Source organism: Camponotus vicinus, unplaced genomic scaffold (genome assembly GCF_025532165.1).
Source record: "Camponotus vicinus isolate PSW18456_S1 unplaced genomic scaffold, iyCamVici1.0 SCAF_7, whole genome shotgun sequence".
NCBI lineage: Eukaryota > Metazoa > Arthropoda > Insecta > Hymenoptera > Formicidae > Camponotus > Camponotus vicinus.
Window position 1 is genome coordinate 2,369,621 of NW_028141979.1, and position 23,422 is coordinate 2,393,042.

Below are 23,422 nucleotides of genomic sequence, written 5' to 3' on the forward strand. Positions count from 1 at the left end.
TCAATATTTTTTATATTACTCATAACTTGCATGTTCCAACTTTTTTAAAAATTTCTTTCTTAAATTTTTTATACTATTATTTATACTATTTTTTATATTAATATCTATAAATATTTTATACTATTAAGTGAGTAAAAAAATTTTAGTAAAATCAGGGCGAGAAATATTTCAATTATGAGGAATAATTCATTGGCATCATCTTCCTCTTAAGTAAACCTCAGAAAGAAGACAAGAAACAGAAGCGATAGAGCGGAAATGTTTCCAGTGACGTGACGTGAGTCGAAAGAGCAGGGATTAGAGAGCGGCATCCGGATAGGAAAAGGCCCAAGTTGATAAAATTAATTTAATTCCTCGCCATTTTCGCTTTACTGTTCATACACCATTGCGAGGAAAGAAAATACGAGTTCACGGTAATTGGGATGAGTTTTCATCGTTTTTCACGTTTTCTTCTAATATACTTTAATTTTATCACCACTGCAAGTAGCGTGAAGCTCTTACGTTTTATGTCCCGAGAGATTAAAAAGTACAATTGTAGTAACATTATGGTAAAGTTTAAACGAACATGCAACATACGTTTACGTTTTAATATTATAACTCAAAATTTCAAAATTATTTCCATAATTGTGATTAAGAAATTTTTTGTAGTATAAATAAATTCTAAATAATTAAAAGAAAAATATTACAAAAAGAACTTATTCAAAATATAAAAAAACAAATATGTTTAAAATATTATGCATATATATTTTATTCGATTAATTCAATTCTAAATCTCTTATTATATTTTTATTTGATTTGGTTTTCTTTATAATATATTACAAAATAGTAGACACTTTTTACTATATCCAACTTAATTACAATGTAAATTTATTTCGCTGATAAGTTTTTTGTGTTTAGAAAAAATCTCTTGAATTTACGAACATAATCATGTGGACGTGTAGAATTAATTTAAAATTAATTTAAAATGCAATTTTATTCAAGCAAGCGTAATTACCAATTTAAATGTATCAAATACTTGCGATTGTGAGAAAAATAATGTAAATGGCTTTATATATTACATATGTTCTGGTATCATCGCTTTTTTTCTGATTTTTCCATTGCAATATATATTTTTATATACATATATAACGAGGACTTAAATTAAATTTCTGTTCAAAACCCAATTCTTAAATTCAACAAAATTAAATAGATTTTATCTCTTTTCTATTTGCATTCGTCAACTGTGAATCGTATAAAAGAAGTATTATGTTTTATATTTTTATTCATCTCACAAAAATGATTTATATTTCTGTCAAAGAAAAATCAGCTCTAAATTTATTTCAAAATATTTAATTGAAAGAATGAGAAGTCAATTAGAGAATTATAGAAATTATTCCTTTGTAATATAATGTAAATCTTATCAATTTTTTATTACTAGCAAATTTTCAAAATTCGTTTGCTCTTATCTTTTTTTAAACACTTTTCAAAACTATGGCTCGATAAAGCAGTGCTTCGTATTTTCTAACACTAAGCGATAAGTATCAAGCCTCTGTAACTCGCTATACTCGCTTTCGATCTCGAAATGTCGCGTATCTCGCGTACGTCGCGTTTGATTGAATTATAGTGGACAGCTTTCCGATCTCTTCGTTTCCTCGCAGCATGAGCTTCACAGCGATTGAATTACAGCCACTGTCTTTTACACGGACTAGATAAAACATCGGACTTCATAAATAGCACGAGTTTTGTACTTCAATGTGAAATGCCAAACGAAAAATTTTATAAAAATTTTGACAGCGATTGGATATGGATATGATCACCGAATAATAGAATGAGAAAATTTTTTGAAATATATATGACATATCAATTCGTGGATGTATAAAAGAATTTTTTTAAACTACGATAGCCACACAGGGTTTCCGACGATCGAGGATGCATAATTTATTCGTGGATTTTATAGCGAGTTCGCGCTATCTCTATTTCCGTGCGGATTGAATTATATAGGGCATCGCCTTGATCCCTTTGGAGGTTGGATCTTGCACCGACTAAATTATAGACTCTGCCATCGTGAATATAGACTAAGCGACGAGAGGCACGTCGCACAGCGTCTGAAGTAAACAGATAAAGCTTCTTGCACGCGCATGTAAGAGAGAGAGAGAGAGAGTGACGGGGGTGGAGCTTTCTGTTTCTTCAGTCGGCAATAGTACGAAGGGACGGAAGCTCGCTTAAGACGGCGCTTATCATTCATTCTGGCTCCGCGCTCCTTCATCTATACGACTCATCTACCTTTGTCGTTCGCTTCCTTGAAGAGTCTATGATGGGATGAGTTGATTAATGGCGGGTATACACCGGAGTTTTACAGTTTCAGAGCGAGAACGGTGAAATATTGCGAAAATGTAAGCAAAGTAGAAAAAAACGTCTGATCTATGATTTTAAAATCATGATGTTGACGTTTTTCATTTTTCAACGATAATACGGTATCGTAGACTTTGATAATGTATTGAGAGATTTTGGAAGAGAATTAACTAAGATTAATTTAAATTAATCAAGTTAATTGATTTTTGAAGAGAGAAAAAAAGAGAATAAGATTTTAAAGTTATCCTTGTATGATTATGTATATAATTTTATTTTTTTAATTAGTTAACATTTTTACAAGTTCAAGCAGTTGTGTTCCAAAGCTAATAAATGATTCTATCTAGGAAGATTTAAAGTGTAATAAATATTTTGTGATACGTGAAATAATCAAAAGATTGACTCAACATCGCAGTACATGTATAATATAATTTGGAGAATTTGCGGATATATCATCTCGCTAACGGATTCTAAACGAAGGAAAGAGGGTAGCGCAGAAGGCGATGGTCGTTTGAGAGAGATGCCGAGCCGCGAAAATCGCTTGGGATTCGTGTTGTTTTATGAGACATTGGAACGCTCGTTTCGCATTGTTTGTTCGCATAATAATTTACGTACCGAGTTGCTTGTAGGACGACTACTGGCTTGAAAGCTGGATAAGAGGCGAATAAGAAATGTTCTATATATGTCGCGTGTGAAATAGGAGCGGAGGAGATCGGGTTGTAGGGGGAGCGAAAAACACAGAGAGCGAAATAATACGAGAGGAGAGAGCAAAGGTAAAAGAGAAGAAGAGTACGCGTGTTCGTACGGATATTTACGAGCTACACCAAGTTCTGCGATTTTATTTTCGTCTCGTTTCCAAGCGATATTTCTGTCCTTTTCCTGTGCGGCTACTTCCTCCATCATTACGTCCACTTCTCTTCTCCCTCATTTGTTTCCAGATTGCCTACTGTATTGTGTATGCGGCATGATTACGCTCGTATCTAGCGGAATGACAGTCGACCGATGCAAGTCGCGGATTTACAAGAACGGAAATCTATAGTCGCATTTTATATCAAGCACTGAACACGATTTTTGCTCTATTTTTACCTTATATTAATGAATATCAAAATAATGCATAAGAATTAAAAGGTCAATTCAGATTCGAAATTCCGTTAATATATAATTAAAGGACTTATATATAATTCAATACTGTAATTTTCATTAAGTTAAATTATTCATTTAGACGCTGCACGATGACTATTTTATATATTGATCAATTTCAGCTCTTTTAAATTTACGACGAAAATGTTTTAAAGTAAAAATTTACAAATATTGCGATGGAAAAATCCAATGCAATAATGGTTTAATTTATCTTCACTCTTTATTTTAATTTAAAAAAAATTAAATTTATTTTATAAATCTAATTTTCTCAAAAAAATGTTTAAAAAATGAGTACATCATCATAGCGTTGAATCTTTTCACTTGATAATGAGCATACACGGTTACGTACTTCGATAGAAACTTGGAAGTAACGAAGTAGAATCTCTAGACGTTCAAAATGTAAGGATAAGGAGCGCTTTGCATTGTGCGCCAGTCGGACGGAAGGTTTCACGACCTTGCACAGCTTCGCACGTCCTTTTAACGCTAGATAGGTACTTGAGCTTTCATGACCTTGCGCGTCCGCATTGTCCGGTCTTTCAAGACACGTCGTCTTTGAAGCGGCGATTAATTGGAACGGGCCGTGTAAGGTTGTGTGCGAGAATGTTAAGTAGAGCTCACGAAACGGCTGAATCACCTCCCGCGAGAAACTTAAACCCCGACGCCACGACCAAGACAATGACGCGGAAAATGGGCGTCTTTGTACGACGTTTTCAAAAGGGGATTCACGTCGCCAGCGCCAGTCGGGGAGCGACGTAAAACATTAATCAAAAGAGATCATAAAGTCTGAGAAATTCTAACTATCGAAAAATTCGCAGCTCTCTCATCGGGATCGTCTCTCGGCATCGTGTTCCTCGTATCCCAGGCTCGCTTTCGCGACACGAATTTTTCCCCCGAGATCGATATGGTAATCGAGGGGTTACACTTATCGCGAACGGTGGCCGCCCAGTTGCACCGAATTCGGAGATCAAAGCGAGATCCAATCCGTCTATTACTCCGATCGCGTATTACGCGTCGTCTCGTGCTCTAAAATCCCGCTTTTGCGAGGCGTCAGGAAGAATTTGCGTCGGCGGGGACTTTCCACCTCTCGCGCGTGTTATCGTCACGTAATTTCCATGGATAGAACACGCCGAATACCCCCGCAAATATGCAAAAGGGAAAGGGAGGATAGTGTGGAAACGCATTCCATTTGCGTAACGCCCCGCGCGATTTGCCCAAGTATTTCTCTCCATCGCTGATCGTTCAAAAGGAACACCCCCTACCGCGTGTATATAACAGGACGGGAGACGAACAACAAGCGCACGCGCGCGTCCTGAATCTCGTCCTGAATAAAAGATCGTTTTGAGAATCAGCGCGCAGCGGGATCCAGACGAGACCGGGAGTAAAAATCGCGTATCGGATACTGGTTAATTCATGGCAGACCGGGGATCCCGCGGGATAGGCGGGCAAAAAGAGAGTGATAAAGTACGTTTCGTAGTATACCAAGTCCTGTCTCCCTGCGGCTTTCGTGTATACGTCTCTCTCTTTGTCTTTCTTTTCTTCTCTTCTGAGTATCCAGCCGATTTTTTGCCAAGTACCGCGCGTTTAGTTCTCAGATACTCTGCTGAATCCTGCAGAAAGATCTCGAGGATTGGAAAGCACTTGGCTGAGCATGTTGAACGAATTAAAGTTTAAAAGGCTGCCAACACACCGCGACCTACGACAGATCCGAGACTTGAGCTTGAAAGTTTTAGCTTGGCTTTGTCGCCGCTTAACCCTGGATGAGTAATGCGAGGCATAATGGATCTCGCGATAAGTAACTCATCTTCAAACCTTCTACATGACATTAAATCGACAATATTAATCTTCCATCAATATTTTTCCACTTTTTTTTTGTAAGATTTCTCGTTGCTCAGTATATTAAAAAAATTCGTCGATAACATTAAGTTTGTTTTATTAAATTCGATAGTTTATTTTATTTAACTAGATTTATATCTAAACAAGAAATTATTGCTTTTGAGAAGAATAGTTTTACATATATTTAGAATAATATATGAATAACGTGGTTCCTCGTAAAGCTAAGGATAATTAAAATTAAATTTTTATGTGGGAAAATCGACATGTGCTAAATTTTAAATAACTTTATTTATATCCTTCGAAATCCTCTTTGATTGGTCATGCATTCGAGAGTAGTTTTCGTTCCCGTAGCAAGCAATATCCAAGCGAATAATATGTCATTTGAAAAAGTCCAGAAAAATATTATCGTTATGGTAATATCGCAAATAAATTTGCAATCTATATTTTTATTATGAATATAGCAGTATCGATAAAATTATAAAATATATTCATATTCATAATGCATAACAATGTAAGCGAATCAAACAAATATTATGGGATTAAAACCGATCGTGTCTTCAATAATAACAAAGAGGGAAAATCGAATTTTTCTCTTTCAAGAAAACAGTAGAGAAAATACATAACTCTCTCAAATTGATTTTTGCTTAAATAAATCCAATTTAAAATTAAATTATGTTATATCTATTTATAGTTTATGTTTGCGATTCGATATCCTTACGAAAAATCAGAATCGAACGAAGGAATTAGAAAAATGTATCACAGCTAATGTAAATGTGATACATTTAGTATATTTTTGGATAAATCTCGGTCTTATTATTTCTTTTCTATACGATGTCATGTTTCTGGACAGACGTGTATTGTAAAAAACAACAGTAGACTACTCACCGCATGCACCCTGATGTTTCACCCTGGTCTTTTTCCTCTTGTGACAGTTCGCCTGCTGTAAGTGACAGTAGTTTGTGTAGGTCATGTCGTCGGAGCCGCAGACAAGATCAGAAGTCAAAGGACAATCCGCAGGACACTGACACAGACCCTTGCCGTTTTCAGACACGACGCACATCGCACCCCAAGCGCAGTAAGTCTCCTCGCAGGGTTCTGAAATGAGAAAGCAGTTTTTCATTTTTAATCGCCAGACGCAATTAACACTTCCAAGCATATCAAATCAAGCTCAATCGATGACTAATCGTTCTTTTATCGTATTATAAGTTATTAGTTCTGTAATTCTACGATTATCCTCTTATTATTTGCCAGTGTATACTATCTGATATCGTAAATAATGTATGTTTGAAAACAACTAGATCAACTTTTGTAGACGCAAGATAGAGTCAATGCTCTGCTGATAAATTTTAGTGCGCTTCAAAGTTTGGCGGATTTAGTTTAAAATTTAATTGTGAAAACATTCAAGTTGAAAATTAATAATATAATAATATAATAATATAATAAATTAATAATTAATAATATAATAATATAATAATATATAACAAATGATTAGAGTGCAAGATGTTTTGTTAAGGAAATAGAGTTTGCATTGCTTTTCTTTACATTCTTCGCCGAGTATCTTCACTATGCGTCGTTATTTTAATATAAATATATTACTGTCAAAATGCACAATGTGCCAATAGTTTTGAAATAAATTTTTGCTTTTATAAATTATAATCCTACTTGTGAGAAAAAAACTAGCTTTCTTTCGTCACATTCTAGTGCAAAAGCGTCCGTTAACGTTTAACAAAGACGCTAAATGACTTTATTATAGTAATTAGTCTACTTTTTATGTCCGATTAAAAATTATTCGCGGTTTCACATTCTTAATTCTCCAAAGTTCCTAAATAGCTCACCATTTAATCGACTTCGACGCGTTTCACAGAAAGAAAGTTAACAATGGGAAACAACTTTGTTGCGGTTTTCGAATTAAATTCTAAGCGGCGATTAATATTGCTAGGAAGCGTTACGTCCCGCGAATTAATTATTAATTCTAATTAAGTACCAATCTTTCTTCGTACCCTTCAAAACGAGAAAAAAGATGAAAAGTCAACCGAATATTAAGATTTAAAATCGATCCGTAAGCTATCACGAACCGGAGAATGAAATGCCGATGCAGAGAGAGTTTTATAGTCAGGCGGTTTCTACTTATTGCAATTGCATGAATAAAGATCGATTCGAACGCACACCAAACCGCCCGCTGACTCTTTCTACTCAACGACTCTCGACCGCGCGCTGTGTCGATAATTCGCAACACCGTACAAAAGTTAGCATTTTTTTTCTCCCAGCAGAACCGTCACGAACCAAGCGCGTCTAACACAAGAATGCCAATTACGGCGAAATTACTCGGCAAAAATAATTAATAACCGCAAACCTCGCGGGAATGAATAAATTCCTCGGCAAATCTCGCTTTCTCGTTTCTGGATTTCGTGAGGGGTTTTTTTGCTCTCTCTTTCTGCAATTTTTTTCACTTTTCCCTTTCGATGAAATATAATGTATCGATTTATAATGGCATTTAATCGTTTCGTTGAAAAGGAGAAAGATCGCGTTGCGTTTAAATTCAGTTTAATTCATCATTCAATACGGTTGGCTACTCCTATCTTCCCTCTTCAGTCCTTTTCCGGTGAGCCTTTCGACTCGCGTAAGCGCAATCAATTTCACAAGGAGGTTCGTTCCGCGTGAAAGACGAACCCGCACGGAGAAATCCTGAGGGATAATCCCGTGCTGCGCAGTCATTAATACAACGGACGAGTTAATCCTCGGTGAAAAAATTGCCGAACTCGCGCGCCAACCGGTCGCTATAACGATTTCTTTCGCGATAGCCGCTCAAAACGGAAAGAGAAGACGGGCTTTCGCGCGTTTCTTTGGCGCACTTCTTCCGATCATCCCGTGTGAAACGGTCGCCGAACGACGTCGTCGATCGGCCGCGAAAGAAAACGATAAAGAGCTGCTTTTTGCGGCTCGCCTCGAATCCTTCTTACCGATATTTTAGAACGGGCGCGGCTCTGGGAACCACACTTCCGGTTCTGCGAACCACCGATGAATTTCTTCGTCCAGAATTGCCTCTCATTAGGATACCTTTTTCTGTTTACACGTTCTCTCCAGGTTTGAGCTTTCTTTCGAAATGTTCCTCAGAAGAACTAACATTCGAGCAGCAACGTATCTTTTCCGTTTCCATTTCAAGTAAAGTAAATTTTCAAATTTTTTCAAAATATTCCATCTGCCTTAATAAAGGTTTGAAATTTGTGATATAAAAGACTTGTGACAATTAATTAGTTGTAAAATTGTTAAAGTCATAATCAAATTTTAATTCTCGATTATTAAGTAAAACGAAAAATGTCGTGAAAAGCAATAAAGATATCGAAAATTGTATAATATTGAACACGCACGCGATATAAATATAATATGAATTGGGAGACAGAGGAAGAAGTTACAACTCGACTGTCCGCTACGAACACTCGTTCAAGACTGTCAATATCGACTATCAAAACAAATATCGTTCTCGAGATTGTTCACGACCGCATGAGTTTATTATTATCCTTCATCAAATAACATCGTCTAAAAACATAAGAAATATAAACATAGCAAGAGAAAAACTAAATACATATGTAATATTAACAAACGAAAATTTTAACGGATTACAAAATATAATCTAAAAAAAGTTTGATAAAAAAATCTAGTTTCGAGAAAATATGTGTAAGATATTTTATCATTCCGTTTATTCCCATAAATATAATTTGAATCCTACGTCATAGCAAATTACAGCGACAAATCTCTGCTTCTGTTCTCTTTTATTCCATCGGTGCACTAAACCAGTCGTTTTTAATGGATGCCGCGGGGTAGGTTTATTACACGAAATTTGCAATTTTTTAGAAATTTTGATTTTACAATTCCTTGTTACGGACAGACTGATGCGCGGTGTAACGCGCCTGGCACTCGATGTGTTTCGAACAAAATTATATCCGGCTCGATGATGCCGCTGTCGACTATTGTTTATAGTGAGCCACAGAGTGCCGGTGTAACTTTTGACGGCCGGGGCGACAACGCCATTTGTATGATCTCTTCCCTTCCCTCATTCGAGAGGATTTGCGATGTACACAAAAGCGAAAGGGATGCGGGATCCGGATATGACAGGGGACATGGTTATTTTCCCGCAATGTGGAAAATGCGACGTTCTACTATTACAGCAACTTGATCGGTTTAGCGCGTGCAAATATTCAATAAAAATATATTCTATTCTGTTTGTCGCAAGTTTCGAATTTCGCGAGTTTCTGACGAAGTAGAATGAATTAGTTTTCGAGAATTTTTTTATCGTACATAGATAAAAAGATAGAAACTCATTCAGATACAATCTAGTTATAAGACTTATATAAATATTGTACTTATATAAATTGATATAAACTCCTTAAACATTAAAAGTATTTCTGATTATTATTTACAGGATTATTTAGGTCATTGCTTGTGGCTAAGATAATGTTAATATATAATACATAAGACTTGTCCACATTTCTTAATATTTTATTTAACACAAATATATTTTATTTAAGCACAAAATATGCTAATAATTGAAGTGTTAAAAATTCAAGAATCTTTAAGTATATTTGACTGACATCGATATTTCTCTCTTGAAAGTGAAATATTATTCGAACTTGAGTATTCATGAGTAACATTCATAAATCAAGTTACATGTTCTGTATATAAAACCGTCGTATACATATCATCATTTTTTCCTTCTTTATGATATATGTAATAAAGGTCTATCGTATCGATTGTCAGATAGCTGTATTTATCTATCATCGATAAACGATTTATGTTGAGACAGGATTTTCCGATAAATGCTTTCGCAGATGCAATCAGCTGTCAATATTTGCTTCACTGCAATCTGACTAATTACAGTTTTCAGACAACGACATTTTTACGGCAATAAAATAAATTTAAACACAAAAATAAATATGAGTAAGTTTTAGAAGTTTGTCTAATTTTTGTAATCTAAAACCTAACTTTGTTATTAAATCAGTAGTAATTTAATTTAATGTTAAGTATAAAATACAAAAATATTATAGTTCATTAAAACTCTGTTTACAGAAATACAGAAAAATAATATTTTTTAAAGAAACGCGATGTAAAAAAAGTATATTATTTTTATTTAAAAGATAGAGAACAAAGCTGAATCACATTTGTTTTTACAAAAACGTCAGAAATCGTTTTGCTTAACCAACAGCTGAATGTTGCGTAAATTTAAACGTATAATTTATCGAGAGAAAATTTGTCGTTAGTTATAATGTAAAAAAATTACACATGTCCGTCACAATTAATTTAATCATATCCGTTCCGTCGGAAATTCGATCATTCAAAAAGTAAAACGATATGTATAAATCCCACAAGTAAAAACCGCGCCCCCGTTGTAAGCCTTGAAATCCATAACATATCAGTTCGAGTCAGTGACGTTTCTATCTAAATGTGAATTTTACACTTATATTGCTTCACAGAGAATTTTGACGTAAAACGATTACAAATTTATGCATCTCTATTTGCAACGTGATATGACGTTTTCAACTGTCTATATAAAACTGATGTATAAAATCGCAATTTTTCAAATAGGTTCTATTTTCAATACAATTTTTATTATCTCGTGACACCGTTCCAAAAATAGTTTGTTGCATAAAAGCTTCTATAATTGCAAAAATTATTTATTGGAAAAAGATGCAGAAAGTTCTTAAATATAAATTGTCAAATCAATCGTTTAAACTTGGCTACGTGTTTATGCTACAATGATGTATAGATCATTCAGTAATTTATATTCATAATAATATCTAAAATAATAAAAATATTTAAAGAGTATAACATAATATAAACATAACTTAAAATTATTAAAATTATGACATATATAAAAGAGGATAAGAAAAGGGATTTTTTTAATGTGTTATATATGTTCTTAATTTATAAAAATTTCTATAAATTACTTAAATTTTATTTAAGTTAGAGGAACGAGCAATTTTGAATGATTAATTTTCTAATTCTACACACACTGTCATTAATAATATTCTCAATCTTAAATTATTCCGCGAATAATTCTGAGCACTTTTTCGCATGTCATTCGTCCGACATGACAAAACGAGGTATATTCCCGTTTTTCCGGTAAATTAATGCGAAATAGGAAGTGGGCCGTGAGAAGAAAGTCGGTGCGCGCGCATCGCGTCACGTCGCTTCCGGAATAAAATGCCGGTTGCTGATAATTAATCCCGGTTGCCAGTTCCGCAGGACGACGAAGACGGATCGCGGGCTTAATTGCGGCAGGAATGGAACTCTTTTCTGCAAGCGAGCGGCGAGAAAGCTGGCATATCTCGCGATATGAACACGTTGCAAACGTCGTGACGTCCGGCCGCGACCCGTGATTAATGCCTCGCCTCGTTTACCGCGCGATCGGATCGTTGGTATAATTAATTAACCGCTCTCGCGCGTCCTCGAGACCAGGACAATATGAACTGCTTATAAGGAAGTCCTTATCATCGAGAGTCGAGCTGGCATTAGGTCGTCTTATCGGTGCTGTGAATACATGTATCGGTGTCACGATTAATTTCATCGACCGAGAGTATCTGCGGATCTGATTGTTCGGCACGATTAATTAATCGTACTCGCTGCCGGCGAATTCGCTCGTCACGCCGAGATATAAGATCTTAAATACACTCGCACAAGGATGAACTTTCTGTATGAAGCATGATAGTAAATGCGTGGAAGTAACACAATCGAGGGTGGTAGATCATCCGTCATGCCGTTTGTATCGCGGTAAAAATATTTTATACCGAATTTTTCGAGATCTTTACAGATTATTTCTTACTGCACGAGATCAATATATAATGGAAAAAATAATTACAAAGAAACTCACATAATAATCTTTTTTCATCGTTCAAGTTTTAATAATAATTTCTAATTTGCGATAATTAAACGTTACGTAATTAAATTGTAAATAAGAATTCTATTAGTATAAAATTTATCTTTCATAAAAAATTTACCAATAAAAAATTTGTTAAAAATCACAACGAGAAATAACACACAAGTGTATATAAAATATATCCGTTCTCTCTCTCTTTGTCTTTTTTTACTGCATATTAAATTTTATTAAAATTTTCCTCCCTTAATCTCCCTGGAATTTTTTTCCGATATCCTTTTTTCGTAGCGCTTTTTCACGCATCGCGAATATTTTTCGTCGATGCGATCCTTTGGATCCGTCAGCTTTCGCAAGCTCCGAGCGTGCGTTTATCGTCGTCGTGAAATCAGGCTTCTTTTGACCGTAGATATCCCAGAAATAACGTTAGCCCCTTTCTTGCCTTTCTTACCTACTCCCAAGCGCCGATGTAATCGCGAGCGCGACGTATTTCACGTAGTTTATAACGGTGGTGCGCGAAATAGCACTTCGTCGAGTTACAGTAAACAGGTCTACGCGCGTTAAGTAGTAACCCGTCGTATGTAGCCAGCCGCGCGCGCTGCTTCCGTTGGATAATAGCGGTTCGCAGTAGGGTCAACAGCCCAGGTGGTTCGATACTCGCACCCTCAACACTTTGTGGCCTTTCTCGCGCCGAGATTTCGCGTCGCACCGAATGCCTCGTTTCCCCTTAATCGACGGGAGAAATCGCGGCGTTTATTGTTACGTGTTATTTACTAACCGTTGCGCCAAACAACCTAGATTTTCCTTAGCAAAAGGCACAAGATTCGCATCTCGCTCCTTCTTTGCATAGTGATTTATATCGAGTCATTCATCAGCTCCAAACACTATTGTTATCGATCACCCATAGATGTGAGGTTTATTTTTCGTAACTTATTAATGTTTCAAGAATCATTTGTAATTATTATATGTTTTATATAATCTATTGTGTGATATGACGATATTAATATATTTCTCTTTTAAACTTTACATCAACGAACGTAGTTCATAGCTACACTACATGCAATTGTGATATTTATAGCGATGCATTATTTACAGTGATACCGTTGGATCGAATGTAACGTTATGTTGTATGACAAGCGGTGCAGAACCGAATTTCGCCAGCAATAGTGATTTATTCGTTCGGAATTCGTCGTTAAACTTTATTCGTTCGAAATTGCGAGTTTCATCATAAGCGCGAGAACGCTGCTGAAACGCGGATAAAAGCGTAGCGAGTATTAAAGGGCTAATAATTATTTGCTCATTATTCGGCGCTTCTGTACGCGAGCTAATATGAGGTTGCGTGGCGCGCGATGGTTTATGCAAGGCAAAGAGAAAGTTATTTCATATGCTCGTGCGTCGAAAATTTGGCATTGAACCGAAATATTTGTGAAATATACAATCTTTGGCCTCAAAAAATAATATTCGTATTCTAAACCTACACATAATCAATATTTCAAGCAATTAATGCAATTTGACAATATTTTTCTTTTTAAATAACTCAGTATATATGAGTATATGAAAGGAAATATATTATACTATATCATAATTAATGATAAAATTAGATACGATATAGTTTTAATTAAACATGCGATATATGCGACAAAGGCAATATTTTTCGATAATATTTAAATTATTAAAATTATTAATATTTAAATTATTTTCGTAGAAAGAAATGATATTTTTTTACAAAAGAGAAAATTTTCTGTGAGTAAAAAAAAGATTTATAGAATTTATTTCAATTACTTATGTTGAGATTTTTGTTTCATAACATATATTTATATAATAATTTGTGTGTTATTTCTCTCATTTAATGCTGCAATAATGCATAGAATTGTATTAGATTCGAAATACGTTCAACAATCGGGGCGTCCTCAACTTTAGCCATTATCTATGTAATAGGACTACTCTAATTGCAGCTGGGTTTACGATCGTTTTAATAGTACGATTATATTCGTAAGATGCCCGGATGCAGACGATCGCAGCATGATGAGGGAAGAAGAAATGTAATATGCAACTGAAAGAAAATATCTTTAGAATAGAAATTTCAGTACTCGATTTACGCGTTAATCATCGCGACATGAGTTTATATTTTGCTATTATTAAAAAAAAATCGCGACTGAATAATTGAATTGTCGACTATTATCGTCAAAACTGTTCTTTTTATTTCCTAATAACTCAGAAAGCGAAAATCGATATCTCGACATCGGACAGGAAACTGTCATTCCATCCTTTCCGGGTTGTCGTGCCTGAATAGGAACGCGCAAGACTTTCGAGACGTTCTGATACCAGGCGACGCATTTAATATATCCACAAATACCCGACGTCGTCGATGCGCAATAAAATATCCGCCGTCGCGAAATATTGAAAGGTGTGCCGCATGTAAAACGGGACAAGGGGATATATATCGAATACGGCGAATTTTTCCCTCGAAACGGTTTCATTTTAAGCGATGACTCGCCGCCCAGATTTCAGACCCGACACCGACGGAAAAGCGATGAGGGGGCGGGGGCGGGGGCGAAAAGTGGCGCGGACGATCATCGACGGTGTAGGTCGACGTTTCCTAGGAAGAAAGGCAACTTTCTTCTTCTCTCTGCGACTTACGTATGCGAAACGTGTTCGAGACGGAAGCCAGAGGTCGAGGAGAGTCGACACGAGCGCGTTATTAATACTTTTCGCGTGTAATCCGTCAACAAGTCACCCACGGTGTCGGATAACAAAAAGCTCGGGAGGGGGTTTTGTGAGAGCCCGGCGGTCAGTCATGCTCGCGCGCGTTATCGAGGGGGATATAAATGCGCGAGTCTATCGATTTCGTGTCCGACTTTTCACCGCCACGTTGCTACGAGCGCACGTTGTCAAACCCGTGCGGACGAGTAAACGTAAACGCGAGGAAGATCGAGCTTCTCCGCGCGGCCGAGGTAAAAGGCTATTGTAAATTACATTTTGACATCATGACACGGGCGTATCGAGATGCGTCAGGTGAACTGGATGGCCTCCGTGTTGCGAAATTGGAAGCTACCGAGAAGATCTGGTACTTTACTAACAAAGCAACGTGCTTCATTTAATTACTGCTTTAATTGGAGGCTAGTTTCTCTCTCGTGATGTAATCTGAGATTTTATCTAAGCTTTTTAAATTAACGAAACGTTACTCATTTATTTGTAACGTATATTTGATAGATTAATCTTGAACAAATTTTATGTTAAATTTTATATAATTTAATACTATTATTTTTAAATGATAAGCAAAATAGTAAAATAAACAAGTATGAAAGTAAATAAGTATCAAAGGTATCGTGTTTAATTACCACAAAATAAGTCATCTATCGTTAATAATTAATTAATTGTCATCATTATATGCAAATGATTAATTGATAATTGCCGGAATAATTTATGTACATACATGCCACTAATTAGTCCACTCTACTGGTCATTCCAAATGTCGATAACGCGACAACAATTGTCATTATTATGAAATAATGCCAAGTTATGATAAGTCAATTATATACTTGCCCTACTCATTTATCTTGTTTAATTTAACACATTTTATGCAAAATTAAAAAAATTTCTCCTTTCACTTTTCTTCTTAAAATAAAATAAAAACTTAAAATAAAAGCGGATAATAATTTAATTTTTACAAATATTATATTTTTCATATTATTAGAAAAAAAGAGAAAGAGAGAGAAGGAGAGATACAAAAGTATATAATTTTTATTTTGTCATGTACACACACACTATTATGTGAGTTGCAAAATTATATGTAAAAAAATTTGAAACGTCAAAAATAATTATAATGTAAATTTTAACTATAAAAAATAATCCTTGAAAATATAATCCTCAAAAAATATAGAAATATAAAAAAAATCCATAAAAATATAGACTTGTAATAAAAACAATTTCCAATAATTTTCTGATTGTCATACTATAAATTAAATAAATATTAGTACAATTCTTATAAATAAAAAAATATCTATTAAGAGAAATGTTGTATTAAATCAACTTTATTATAAATATAATTTTACATTTATACAAATTTTCTTGTTACTTTTTGAAGTAATCTGTTTATCTGAACTTTCACGTTCATTTCTTTCGTGAAAATCTTTTCTTTTCAAGAAAAAGATATAGCTATTGTTAGTTTTAATGGATTGACCACGAACTGGCAGTGAACAGGAACTACTAATGCGGTTGAAAGAGAAAGAGCGAGCGATGAGAGGCGAATGTAACTCAATTAACGGCAGTCGAACGCTCAAGTTAGCTGAATATATAGTAGCGAAGAATCCGGAATAGCATTGTGTAAATAAGCGATCGCAAAGTGCACGAGATTGGGCCTGCGCCCTTTTATTTCCTTCACAGAAAAAACTTACCAACTAATTATCCCTTCTCGTTCCTTTGCCAGCAGCATTTATAGCCTCTCGCTAACCCAGATCCTAATTTCAACCTCTCTTCTCGACCCTCGACCCTTTTCTACTTCAAAAAATTTGATCTCATTGATCAAATAAATGAAAAAGTTTGTACTATAAAGAGAAAATTTTAAATGTGAATATTAACAAATTCCTAATTCGCATAATTTCGAAGTTTTTGCAATATTTTGTTTTCTATTTATATATTTTAAATGTGACCATTTTCGTTTTAAAAAGATCAATAAATTCGACGATAAGAGCAGATTCTATCGAAACTTCCTGATGTGAATTGTAGCTCATAAATCATGTGTGAACTGATAATTGTTTAACTATTTCTCCCGTCGAAAATAATAATAAGAGAATGATAGTGTTGAGACAAATCAATCGTTAATGGCATCATATTTACTTAGCTCATTAAATACGCATGAAAAAGTAGATGTATAAATTGGCTACTTTGTTAGGACATAATTTTATGTATACTACATTACCTTCGTCCACGCTATCATAAAGTTATATCGGCGCACGACCGAGCGCGGAGCTTAATGCGAGTATTATGAGTAGCAGTACAAATCTTCTGTTTTATGGTCGACATGGCTGACGGGAATAAACGAGGATTTCAAACGTAGGAAATATTTAATGATAGTGCAGCAACGCTATATCAGGAATCCGAATGTCAGCGTTTTTTCAGATTTTTTACAATGTGTTAAAGCATGTGAACAAATTATTAATTAAATTGTAAAAAATATGAATATGTTATACAGACAAATAATCAGAGTTAATAAAAATAAAATTTCTCGTGATTCTACAAATTTTTTGATAAAATTGAAATTAACTTAACATGCAGAATACACATAAGTACATGGAAAGGAATTTAATATCTTGTAATATCTATATATAATACTATTTGATTTACTTTTTCCTTCAAGTATACTATACATATAAGTTTCTTAGTCGACAGCAATGATGCTTCAACAGAAATCTACGTACACCAAGTTGTCTGGTTCAACCTCGCTATCGTTACCCATATGATACATCACGATACGACGATGCTTCTGTTCAATCCGGTATTACTCGTTATAGAAGGATCGTTAGAGAGACTTGGCAACGCGACTAATTACCATTTCGATCGATTCCGAGATCGGGTTGTATTATGAAGGGAAACCTTATGCGTAGTTAGGTGTTGTTGCTACCACCAACGAGATTGCGTTGTACAGCAATATTATAAGCAATACATGTGGATCGTGAATACATGAATTAAATGCCTGTTTTCATTCGCTATCCTGATCTGGCACGTCATGACATAATATATTATCAAATCCGAATGTTGTAATATTATCACATCAAAATCTGCATTATTATACAAGAGTGTATGAAAATTACAATACAATTCTCACGTTTCATATATATACATATAATATATATACAAACATAATGTATATTTATTATAGAATAATAAAATTAAAGTTTAAATTCTAATTAATAACTAAAAATGATAAAAAATGATAAAATTAATTAAATGATAAAATTACAATAATAAAATTGATAAGCCTGACGGTGTTTTGTGTAAAAACAAATCAAATGTCACATATCCGGCATTTTAAAATTAATACCAGATATTAAATGGATTAAGTGTCATGATCGTAATAGTAGCAGTGATGAGCTTAAAGCGTTAACGTGCTTTCAAAGAAAATAGGAAAACTAAATACGATCTCGAGTTTTAAGCTGACGAAACATGCAAAAAAACATGAGCACGCGAGAATCGACACGTGGGAGCCCTCAAGCATCGGCGGTCCATTCGGTCATGGAGCTTCTCTCCCTCGACACAGCGGTGGTCAGGTCAAGCCACTATGGGTTAGGATAGGGTAGGTCAACTCAGGTCGATCGGTCGTCGCGTACGTCAGCATGCGTTTTACGATGGCGGCGCGACGTGGTGGTAATCTCGGTAGCGCGAGAGGGTGCGAGCGATTTAACCGCAACCTCACCCCCTGCAATTACAATGCTAATTCCACGTATGCGGCTTTGCAGTTAATCGTCGGCCGACTTTCTTCGGCCTCAAATCATAGTCATTTTGCTGTTTTGAGCCGCGTGTCACGAGTTCCGTATCCGCGCGGTAATTACTTTCATATCTTATAAATGGTCTCTTTGTAAAGTTTTAAAAGAAAAGAAACTAATTTATTTATCTGTGTTTATCAAGGAAAGAAATTTATTAAAAATTCACGGCACTTTATTAAACTTTGAACATTATTGTATTGTAGCGATAATAATTAAAAAATTATAAATTATGAATCGTAAATATATATGTAAGAATATATATAATTCATGAGAATACGCCTAAAATGAGATGGTATACTGCTTCGATGAATATTATTTAAAAATTTCAAGTGTCGTAAAAACATGATGTTATCTCTCAGAAAAGAATATGTTCTTTTTCATCTTGATAGTCGTATTCGAAATGCACGTGAAGGTATAAGAGTAAACAAAAAATAGATAAGAAACGAGACCGATGAAAGCTTTCCAATCACGGCCAAGAAGCCCGGGGAAACAAGAAACGTCACAACATCGTGAACTTTCGACTCGTTTTATTTCCGACGAGAAAAATGCTTCCGCGGCGCGATGCGCGCTCCTCAGGAAGAAAAGGAGCAATTTATTTCGATATTTCAAGCCTTTCTTGCTTTGATCTATCCTAAGGAAATGGAACGTCCGCGGAAGTAAAGTTGCGCTTAGAAAGTACTTAATTTAACTGCGCTGATTTTGTTTGTGCGAAAACTTGATTCTCCCGGATTATGAATGCTATTATTTCGTGCATCAATATTTCGTGTCATTCATACTTTGCTGCCATTAGAATGATTTTAATATCTCGTACAAAAGTTTTATATGGCATTTTTTATTTTTATTTATTTCTACAAATTTTAATTTTTTCTAAGTGTAGATATTTTTGTTTATTCAAAAGCAAATTTTTTTTAGGAATCTCAGTTGAAAAAATTATATACATCTCACAGTATACATCTCCGATATTAACGATGGATCGTGCATGATTGGCCGACACGTGCAAGAAAAGTAGTCAATGTCAACGCGTGGTCGCGCCAGCCGCCTGCTGAGAATTATAATTCGAATGCAGAACGCCTAATTAATTAGCCTGTCTAGGGTGCCCATCCGCGGATTACATAACGGCTGACAGCCGACGGGATACTGTAATTATATCCACTCTGAATATTCAATTGAATATTCTAACTCGCTAATAATCGACACGACGGCATTAACGGAGCATGGAATATTGATGATGGATTAATATCGAATGATGCCGATCTGTGAAGATCTTCTCACTGCTGTATTGCGAGTTTAAACGATTGCTCAAATACTTGTCGTCGATTATGTGAATTATACATCGTTGGAAAATTATAATTTAAGATTGAAAATATATATATAAATGCACGGTATATTTCTTTTCATTCTAGATGTTATATACATATATGTATAAAAGAGCGGATTATAAAAGTAGTCGCGAGCTTTGCTTAATTGCAACGACTGTTAATAGGCGTGGTAACCATCGCGAAACATCAAGCGATCAAACAAAACGCATGAGTGCGCATACGCGCGTTCGCACAGAAGATTCGCCGAAATCGAGTCGAGGCATCGAGCCGGAATTCATATCGCGATATATGTACGTGAGAGAAGTGCATCAGCCACGAAATTGCACGGCCATAGTTGCACCTCACCCTCTATTTCGCTCTTGCTCTCCCAATCTATTTCTCCTCTTTCCCTCTCAGCCAAATTTATAAAGGGTCGTGCACATAGAAGGATAGGAAACGCGGCCACTTGCGCGAATCCAGAAATACCGTCAGCAGCCAGACAGGTACCACTAATCAGGCTGTTTCCACTTAATTTGCCGAGGTAATTAAGCGTCTCATTCACCTTCGCTCACCCTAAAACCATGCTCGAATTGAAACCCAGGTGCTTTATTATGCACGAACCCTATTGTGTCCCAGGATACCATCAGGAAGCCCACTGCACGTACGCTGTACGATTTCTGCCTCTCTATTGTATCCCTCCTCTCGCATCTCTCTTTCTCTGTTTCTTCCTATCACACTTTTCCATTTTTCTCGCTTAATTTCTCTTGGAATACTTATAAATTGATATTAGAATGTTCTTTATCTGTTTCCCCATAAATTTACATTTAATTTGATGTTACAAAGTTATATAACGATATTAACATTCGTTTACTTTATTAATATTTATGAATTTATTGCTATACTAATAATACTAGTGTAGTAATTGTTATATATTAAAAAATATTAAAGCTATTATATTTTATTATATACTCTCCTGCTGTATTATATATTATTATATATCATTTTATCTTTCTCTCTTATTCTCTCTCTGTCTAATAATATGATTTCTGTATCATGTTATTGTTATATACATGTTATATATTCTATACCAGTTCTACACACACAACATATATACAGAGAGGGGAAGGGGTAATAAATTGATATTTAACATTCCAAAATCTAGATGTATAAATGTTACGAATTATTTACTTTTCAAGACGCTAATATATAAAAATTGCTAATGAATGTAAATTAGAAAAACATTTACAAGAGGCTAAAATACAAGCGAATAATTCACTTCCCCGATTTGAAAATTCCATTAGAGGAACAGTTCGATCGAGGCTGCAGAGACTTGGGCGTGGATCGAGAGCGCGCGTACGTGCCCTCGAGGGGAAGAGGACTTTCGCGAAGAGCGACGATGGTCCGTGACCTGTTTTGAATCCCATCTATTTTTCAGGGAAGACTTGTGTGTACGCGCGCATCTCTCTTCTTCCCCTTTCCCATCTATCGTCCCCCGTTTCGCTTGTATTATAGGCGGGAGCCGCGAGTCTGCCACTGACATACCGTGAAATTTTAACGAAGTCTAACTTGTAATTCGTATATCCTGCCAGCGGAATTCCACGAGAATGGATAGGATAACTGCTGACGCGCGCGCGTGCTCGCTCGAGAGATGGAGATTTCTATTTTAGCCCGCGCGGTATATGCGCCTCGTTCCGACGATGATATATTTATTCGCTCGCCATCGCGTGACCGTCATATTTCTAATTGCGTCCGATTCTCTCCCTCTCCCCTCCCACGCAACCTTATACCGGTAGATATTTTGAACGTATATTGAACGTCATGCAAAGTGACATTTTGAAATTGCAACATCGCGCTCTCTTTTTCGCTTAAAATAGTCACGATATGATCTGAGATTATTTAAAGATTTTTCGTGTCCGTGATGCACGGGTCAAAGTTAATATTTAACACTTTCGAAATGTTTCCTCCGTTCATCCGTCTTGCATTAATGTATTATGTAAAAGCTTTGAGCTGCAAGCACCTTATGCTCCGTATGTGCTCTCCAAAAATATACTTTTCATTTTCTTTACAATAGCAGATCGACCTCTTGATCTTTTAAATAATGTCGCAATAGAAAATAAAATAAAATAAATGAATTTCTAAAGATATATAAAATAAATAATGGCACTGCTTAAAAATGTGAGCAATAAAATCCAAGAAATATCACGAAAATATTTTTCTCTTAAGAATAGCTAGATCAATATTTTGTTTCGTAGATTCAGATAAGCGAAAGTAATTGAGAATAAGGACAGGTTTTATATAAAGCCTATTTCATTCTTTATAGCTCACGTATTCTACGATAGATAGAAAGCTAAAAGGCAATTTATTGAGTATTAGAATTTCTCATTAAAAATCGACATAAACATGCATGTGATCGCACATTATTACCGCTTAAATTGTTTGTTTGACAAAAGCTCAATTAAATTTTTCATATTTTTATTGTATAATCTTATTGATCGGAAAAGATAAAGTACTATATCATGTATAATTATTTTAATACAAGATAATACAAGAGTACGCGTGATGCTTTTTTGATCCTCTCCTCTTCAATTACTCCCCGTTACCGTCGACATCAATGCTCGTAATAGAAGAGAGGGATACTAATTGCAAGCACCTTCTAGCAGGTCTGGAGATGGTTGGCGAGCTCTCGAAACCAGCCAAGAAGGAGGCTCGGCCAGATGCGTAACAGAACGCTTAAGTATCCATTATCTATTCTGTCAGGTCGCGACCGCGAACAAAAAGCTCGCGTCTCGGCTAATGGTTGGCATCGTTCTCTATGGTCGAATAAAAGCGACGGCCATGTATACATGAAAACGACATCGACATGGGAACGTTTTCCTCTCTCCCCCGATGTTAATAAAATATTTCTGTGATGGCGCGTACATTCGTCGACGTTATTCCGAAGACCCGGCAGTTCTCGCGCGGCATTCAAGAATATCTAACGGGAAAATTCGCGCGGCTCTCCAATAATGTTAAAAGCTCACGAGACTCATATTCGGTCGGTTGGCCAGGAAGCTCTATGCCAACGAGACACCCGTGCTGTTTTATTGAACAATATCTTGGAAATTACATAAGAACAAGTCCTTTGGAGAACGCGACTATCGCGGTACGCTTTTGTGAAAAATTTAATTGACGTAGCAATGCGCTTGCATATTTTGTAATGCAGAAATAAACAGAAATCCTTTCATCTATTTTATTTGTGTCACAGCTGCTACTCAAATTTTTATAAACTCAGAAAATACGAAACTACTTCTAAAATTACATTTATTAATTAAATTATATTTAGTTGAAAATCTTAAAGAAAGAATAAAAAATGTATTGTTATTTATCTTGAAATTTTTTATGTTTTATGTACATAAAACATTGTGATATAACAGAAAATTTTCTAATTATAGTTGATTATTATTATTCTTTATTTTTGTTCTCAGTTTATAATTTAA

General features: G+C 35.3%; 1 protein-coding gene across 8 annotated transcripts in view; it reads right to left on the reverse strand.

Moving 5' to 3' along the window:
* LOC145974940 (agrin) overlaps positions 1-23,422 on the reverse strand; it is a 324,984-nt gene that overhangs the window by 119,120 nt on the left and 182,442 nt on the right. For all 8 annotated transcript variants that reach the window (XM_083105057.1, XM_083105059.1, XM_083105058.1 and 5 more), the window contains one exon: positions 6,184-6,393. In XM_083105057.1, coding sequence (XP_082961183.1) covers positions 6,184-6,393 — 210 coding nt within the window. The remainder of the gene's footprint in view (positions 1-6,183; positions 6,394-23,422) is intronic.